The 7,890-nt window shown below is 36.3% G+C and overlaps 1 protein-coding gene across 2 annotated transcripts in view; it reads left to right on the top strand.

Annotated features, from left to right (window-relative positions):
* LOC107663891 (protein TANC1-like) overlaps window positions 1–7,890 on the top strand; it is a 234,819-nt gene that overhangs the window by 197,914 nt on the left and 29,015 nt on the right. The window contains exon 13 of one of the 2 annotated variants that reach the window (XM_016454294.1): window positions 4,611–4,936. In XM_016454294.1, the coding sequence (XP_016309780.1) occupies window positions 4,611–4,936 (326 nt within the window). Of the gene's footprint in view, window positions 1–4,607; window positions 4,937–7,890 lie in introns of both variants that reach the window. The other variant, XM_016454302.1, reaches the window with a different exon arrangement.

The raw sequence follows: 7,890 nt of genomic DNA, 5'->3' as shown, positions 1-7,890 counted from the left end.
GATAAAATACGCATGTTTTGGCGGGGTTCCCCTGGTAAAATTCGCATTCCAGGGGCTAAATATCACGTTAGTGGGGTCGTTTTTCAACACGCGGACATGAAAAACAACCCGCGGCAACAGTGTTAAAGCAGCCCAATTCTGCGGGAAAACCGCGGACTTGGCAACACTGGAAGAGGATAGCGCATCAAGAACCGGGTTGACCGGGTACTCGGTACCACCGGTACTTAAAGAAACCTGGTACCGTAACGTTTTCATTTTTTTAGTACCGACTTGGTACCGAAATACCGGGTCTTTTGACAACACTAGTTGTTTATGTATCTTAATAAGCTGCTTTCTATTTTTTGTGAAATAAATAAATAATATGTCTTAGTAAGATGATATTTCAGTGATCAAAACATATAATGCAATGCAATAAAATGATGATTGAAAGATGAACAAATAAACGTTCCTCAAAAGCCTGATGATCATATTTGATGCTCACATTTGAACATGATTTTTCTAGTAAATGATGTATGGATAATCATGTAAACCGAAGCCGCTTCAGTCCAGTAAGTGTTCATCTTGAAATATTACTAATAATATAAAAGTTCACAGCGAAAAGACACGTGAAGCACGAGCTGAAGGTGGATGTTTGTACAATTAATCTTGTTAAAAAAGTAAAACTATCAATCGACAGAAGGCATGTAGTAGATTTTTCAGCATCATGATACAGTAGGTTTTATAGGGTGAAAATATATGTAGGTAAATATTGGTGCATATGAATGAGAATGATTAAATATAATGTGTGAGAAACATGCCTTGATCATTTGAACTAGGTATTTTGGCAGGTTTCTGGTGTGATTTCATCTGTTGATTTGTGTGTGATGATGACTGTCTGATGCACCGCAGCCGTTTCTTCAGGTATCAGGAGCGTGGTTTCTCATCAGCGTGTGGTGGCTGGATATGAGGCTCCTGTGTGATGTAAAATTCATTGTGTTTCTCTCTCTCTCTCCACTGCGGTGCTGTTATTGCTGCAATATGAGCGGGATTATTGGCCCTATTGATTTGTAGGGATGTGTGTGTGTGTGTGTGTGAGTGACTGTGTTTAACCAGTCTTCTAGTTGACCTTGTGGACCTTGATAATTGTGTGTGTGTGTGTGTGATTGTAAAGGAAAAGCCTTTAAGTGTTTGTCAGTGACATGATGTCTGGAGAAACCAGTGTCTATCAAGAGTGCATGTGCAGGTGCATTCTGGTCCGATGACTTCCTGCATCCCTCCTGTCTTTCTATCAAACATACTGATGTGTTATCTGTAAAAATGTCATTATTGAAATTTGATGACAGCGGCATTTAATACACAGAGCCGTAGTTCACTGACAAGCTACGCAATATCGCGTTCATAACAGCGCCACCCACAGTAAAGGAAATCAGAGTATGGCCACAGGAGGCCATTCCATCTTTACAAGGTTGCTTTGAATGCACACAGTGGAGCATCTTTAAGGATGCTGCAACATCTGGTGACTGTATAGACCTGGAGGAATACACAGAAGCTGTGCTGGGTTTTATAAACAAGTGCATTGATGATGTGACTGTTAAAAAATCTATCAAGGTGTACTCTACCAATAAGCCGTGGCTGACAGGTGAAGTTTGCGCCTTACTGAGGCTGCATTCAGATCTGGTGACACAGTAGGGTATGCAAGAGCAAGGACCAACCTGAAAAAAGGCATTCGCCAGGCAAAAAAGGCCTTTGGGATAAAGTTGTCCACTCAGTTCAAGGACACAAGGTGCTTATGGCAGGGTTTTCAAGTGGCCACTGGCCGTAAGCCTACAGCAAAGGCAATGGACAATGACAATGACAATGACCCCTCTCTTCCTGATGACCTCAATTAATTTTTTTCTCGGTTTGAGGTTGCAGGAACAGTCTTCTGTTCACCAGGCACTGCAGCTGACAGTAGACCGTGTCAAGAGGGTCTTTACTAAGATCAACTCACGGAAGGCTGCTGGGCCTGACCATATCCCAGGTTGTGTGCTAAAAGGGTGTGCAGAGCAATTAAAGGATGTTTTTTGTGATATATTTAACATCTCTCTCAGCCAGGCCAGTGTACCCACCTGTCTAAAAAGCTCCGTTATTATGCCACTCCCAAAAACCCGCTTCAGTTCGCGTATAGAGCAAACCGCTCGCAATCCCCACATTGCTCCACCTCACACTGACACACCTGGAGAACAAGAACACCTACGCCAGGATCTTACTAATTGACTTCAGCTCAGCATTTAATACAATCTTGCCTCAACAACTGGTGAAAAAGTTGTTGCTGCTAGGTCTGGATTCAGGAGTGTGTAGGTGGATTATGAACTTTCTGACAGAGAGACGACTCTCATCAGCTCTGAGGTGGAGAGGGTCCAAAGCACCAAGTTTCTGGGGATCCATCTGACAGACAAGCTGACTACCAGAGACAACACTTCAGCTGTCATCAAGAAGGCCCAACAACGCCTTCACTTTCTTCGCAGGCTGAAGAAGGTGGAACTTTCCATCCCAGCCATGACCCTGTTTTACAGAGGGACAGTTGAGAGCCTGCTGACCTATTGTATCTCGTCCTGGTTCGGCAGCTGTATAGTGGAGGAGAGACACAATCTCAGCCGGATTGTGAGAACAGCAGAGAAAATTATTGGTGTCTCATTGCCACAGCTACAGGAAATCTACACAGAGCGCTGTGTGCGGAGAGCTGGTGGCATCCTGAAGGACTGCACACATCCATTTTATGGATTGTTTACATTGATGCAGTCAGGAAAAAGATACCGCAGCATAAAAACTCGGCTGTTAAATAGCTTTCTTCCTACAGCAATCAGGCTACTAAATCAGAGTTTGTGATTTTATTGTGGTTAATTTTTTTAACACATTTAGAGTACTTTAAATAATTTTACTAGAATATTTATGTTTTAGTATTTCTAAATAATTTTTACTAAAATATCTATGTTTTTATAATGCACTGAACTGTAAGCTGTGGACGTGTGAAACACAATTTCATTTCTATGCAACATATAGAAATGACAAATAAAGCATCTATCTCCATCTATAATCGCAGATTAATCGCATTCGATTATGAACGCGATATTACTACTAATCACAGAACCGGCTTTATTGACGAGATGCGCATGACAATCGCATATGATTTGTTGTGCAGCCCTAATGACAGTATTTAATGATGTAAAACATTTTGAATAATCATGAAACTAAATCGATTATTTTATTTTTTTATTTATTTTTGTTTTGTTTCATTTCATTTTATTTATTATTTATTTTGTATTTTATAAAATACATTATTTTATAACATGACAATTTATTGAATAATTAAATAGGCTTACTCTCTTAGGCTTACTTTTTTCTGCACTTTATTTATTTATTTATTTATTTCTTTATTTATTTATTTTAGTCAAATATGTCCCCTTCTTCTGGTACACCATTTCTGTGACTTGTACACTTATTTATTTGTTTATTTTTTTAAGCATTAGATCTAACAACTGAGCAAATGAAAACAAATTATTAATAATATTATTAATATAATAATATAGTAATATAATAAAAAAATATTAATATTATTGATTCTTAAAATAATAATATAATTTGTTGTCACTGGTGTTATCAGTGTTTTAACATATTTTTAAATTACAAAAAGTTAAAAGTTCACAGTAAGAAGAGGCTCGCATGGCAATTTTCATGCCATGTTGTAATTTAGTTTTTTTTTTTTTCATTTAAATGTCATTGGTGTCATGTTATTTAATGTTTTTATGCAGAATTTTCTTTGAAATAAAAATAATAATATTTATTAAGTATGATTATGTTACTGTTTTAAATATTATTTTTCATGAGAGCTGCTCAGTGAAATAATAAAATAAAATGAAGAACAAAAATGAATAAATACATTATTCTTTTTGACAAGTAATATGGTCAATATTTTAATATTGTAATACTTAATACTTTAATAATTAGGGTAACACTTTATTTTAATGTGTTCTTGTTACACGTTACATGTACTTACTATTATAATAACTATAAATTATGCATAATTACATGCAACTAACCCTAACCTTATAGTAAGTACATGTAGTTAATTAATATTACTCGGTACTTAAATGTATAATTACACTGTAACAAGGACACCTTAAAATAAAGTGTAATTTACTTAGGTTTTAATTTTAATACCTACTTAAAAATACTTGTACATGGGAGAAAAATGAACTGAACTGAATTCAAAACTTCATCAGGCAGAAAATCAACATTATCCTCCTCAGAGAAATCTACTGGGAAAGGTTTTGGATGCATTTCATGACATTTCCATCTTGTCTTTTCAGGAGATCACCAGTCTGCTGCCCTTCTCCAAGATCAGCCTGGATGAGTTCCCAGAAAGGAAGGAGATCGGGACGGACCTAAACGCCTACATCCAGCACCGCATCAACGGCAGCCAGAACATCCTCAACAACATCTCCCTCAGCGGCAAAGCAGACCCCATCATCGTGGGCAAAGTCAGCTCCCACCTCATCTCCCGCAGCCAGGGCTCGTACCTGTACCTCAAACTGACCCTTGACCTCTTTGAGAAGGGTCATCTGGTCATCAAAAGCGCAAGCTACAAGGTGGTGCCCGTCTCTCTGTCGGAGCTCTACCTGCTGCAGTGCAACATGAAGTTCATGACCAACTCTGCGTTCGAGCGCGCTGTGCCCGTTCTCAACGTGGCACTGGCGTCCCTTCACCCCATGACGGACGAGCAGCTGTTTCAGGCACTGAACGCGGGCAGCGAGCGGGGAGAGCTGCTGTGGGACGACTTCCAGCAGAGGATGGAGACGCTCTCGTGTTTCCTCATCAAACGCAGGGATAAGACGCGCATGTTTTGCCACCCGTCCTTCAGAGAGTGGCTGATGTGGCGAGCGGATGGAGAGAGCTCTGACTTCCTGTGTGACCCCAGGTGAGCTTCACTGTTGTGTCTTAACAAATGTCTTAGAGAGTGGAGGAACACACTGGACTGGATACGGTTTTCAGCATCTTCAATATAGTTAAGTACAGTAATGTTGACGTTTTATATGAATAATATAAACAAATAAATCTAATAAATAATCATATCTATTTTTATTATTTATTATATTGATTTAATGTAAATGTTTATTTAATATATTTTAATTTTAATGTTTCATTTAAATGTTAATATTTTAATAATTTAATATAAATTCTTTTAATTTATTCAAACGTAATACATTCAAAAATTCATAAATTTTATAAGTCATAAAATTATAATAATTTTAAATATCCCATCATTTCATCAAATATCATTTCAAAAATATATTTTAATAATAATAATAATAATAATAACTAAAATAATAATAATATTAAATTAATATATTCAAAAGGCTGAACATTTTAATATGGAGTATATATAATATTTCCAGCCTTTTGAATATATTATAGTTTATTATTATAAATGTATGTAAAAAAAAAATGTATTTGAATACAATTTAAATATAATTATTTATAAAGTAATACAATTTTTGAGGAACCATCAGTTATCTTTTTATCAAATATTTTTTAATAATAATAAAAATGGTGATAATTTTTTTTGCTATATATTATGTAATGATGAATTTATGGGTATATGTCACACAACCACAAATTCATCATTTCAAGTCATTGTAGCCAAATAGATTAATCTAGTATATGTTTAAATGATTGATGACTCTAGTTTTTCAAATGATTGAAACAGTTTGACCGGATTCTCATAAATTAATCAAACTCTAATGCTGTTTTTGTTACTGAGGTTTAATTGAAATCCTCTATTGAACCGTCTCCGTCTTTATACTCTCATACTCATAAGCCTAATGACACAGTCTTTAGACAACTTAATGACCAGATAAAAAGCATTGTAAAATCCTTGCAATCTTCACAATGCTGCTTAAATTTACATTGCCTGCAAAATCATTGCAGATACATTGTGAATATTCAGTTGCCCAGCTCTAATGACATTGCAGTTTAATGAAGAGCCAGTAGCTGGACTGTGTTACTGTGTTCAAATCTGCATTTGTATGTAAGTCCAAGATCAAATTCACCCCCTAAAAGCTGAAAAATCACAAAAACCCATTTTCATTGGATTCATATGTTTGACTTTTATATGAGTATGTTGTTCTCTTTTATCTCTGTTCAGCTCCAGACACACAGTTGAATTTACTGACTTCATTAAAATAAGAGCAGGCGTTTCCTGATCAGACAGACAGATCGTGCTCGTGTGTCTGTCTGTGTGTGAGATGCCAGATCTGTCTTCACAGTAGACTAATGAAATATCATGATCTGCTTGAGGAGATGATGAAAGCCAGTGCTGATTTAAGATGCCTGTGCAACATCCATCTCATTAAATTAATTTGAAATATATTACTAGTCCAGCTTTGATAATAGATAGAAGGAGGTGAATCTTACAAATTCTGCCTCATTCCACCCGACTACCTTGTGCGTCTCTCCCCTTTCTCTCGCTCTCCCTCTCGTTTCTTCCCGCTCTCTACTCTCGCGATATCTCACGTACAATCTACTTTATTTAAACCTTCCCATTTCGATTCTTACATGTATATATAAAGACACACATATACAGCATATATTTTGAAAATATGTACATGTATTTACATGTATATATTTATATTCATATAAATTATGTCATATATAAATATATTTAATATATAAACGTAACATATTTTTCTTAAATATGTACATGCACATGTGTGTATTGATATATACATAATAAATAAACAGTACACATATATTATGTACACAAAAACGTATTTTGTATATGATTAATCGTTTGACAGCACTAATATATATATATATAATTAATTTGACTTTTTTTACTTATTACTTATTAGTTTTTGTGTGTGTGTGTATATAAATAATACATAAATTATACTGTTATAATTTATCTTTATATATTTATATATAAATTACTTACTACCCATTTTGCCCTTGGCATGTAGGGCAGCAACAAAAGTCTTCCACTCCTGTCTGTTTTGGGCCAGCTGCTGGATGGTGCCCCAAGTGTGGTTTAGGTTCTTTAGTTCTTGTTCTACAGTCCGGCGCCAGGTGTTCTTTGGTCTGCCTCTCTTACGTTTGCCCTCTCGTGTCCAGAAAAGGGCTGTGCAGGTAATATCTTTAGGATCTTAGCAAGTGCCCAATCCACCTCCATCTTCTCCTCATGATGATGGTTCCAATGCTGTCCTGTTTACAACGAGCAAGCAATTGCTCATTAGAGATGGTGTTTGGCCAGAAAATTCGCCTGATTCTCCTCAAGATCTTTGTGTGGAAAACAAACGGAGAGCTTTTTCAGGTCACTGTCTGTCATCCTCCAGCACTCTGAACCATATAACATGGTGGAAAGCACACAGCTCTGGTACAACTTCAGTTTAGTCTTTGTGTAATACTGCTGGGACCTCCAGACACTATTCAGCATTCTAAATGCATTTCTGGCCTTGCTAAGACGATTCTTTGTAGTTGTCCACTCCTCCATCATTACTGACAATGCTGCCCAAGTAGGTGAAATCTTTGGTCATTGGAAGATCTTCTCCGTTTACCTGCAGTGGTTGGGGATTTGCGATATTGAGTGTCATCACCTCTGTATTCTGCAGGTTGATCCTCAGACCTATCTGTTCAGCATATGAGTGATTCTATAATTGCCGGTACATTTGGTGTCCGAAGTCATTATTTTTTTTCTGCTTTTTTCAAATGGTTATATTTTTTATTATTTTAATACTGTGTTACTCATTGTTATGAATTACAAGATGTTACAGTCCATAACAATATAATATTTTTTGCAAAACGTGTCTTAAATAGCTGAAAATCATGTTTTCTTGTTTTCCAAATTAGTCAGTGCATTTTTTCCATCATGTATCA

Source organism: Sinocyclocheilus anshuiensis, unplaced genomic scaffold (assembly GCF_001515605.1).
Source record: "Sinocyclocheilus anshuiensis isolate Anshui unplaced genomic scaffold, SAMN03320099.WGS_v1.1 scaffold81, whole genome shotgun sequence".
Classification (NCBI taxonomy): Eukaryota; Metazoa; Chordata; class Actinopteri; order Cypriniformes; family Cyprinidae; genus Sinocyclocheilus; species Sinocyclocheilus anshuiensis.
This window is presented reverse-complemented; position numbering and strand designations above follow the sequence as displayed.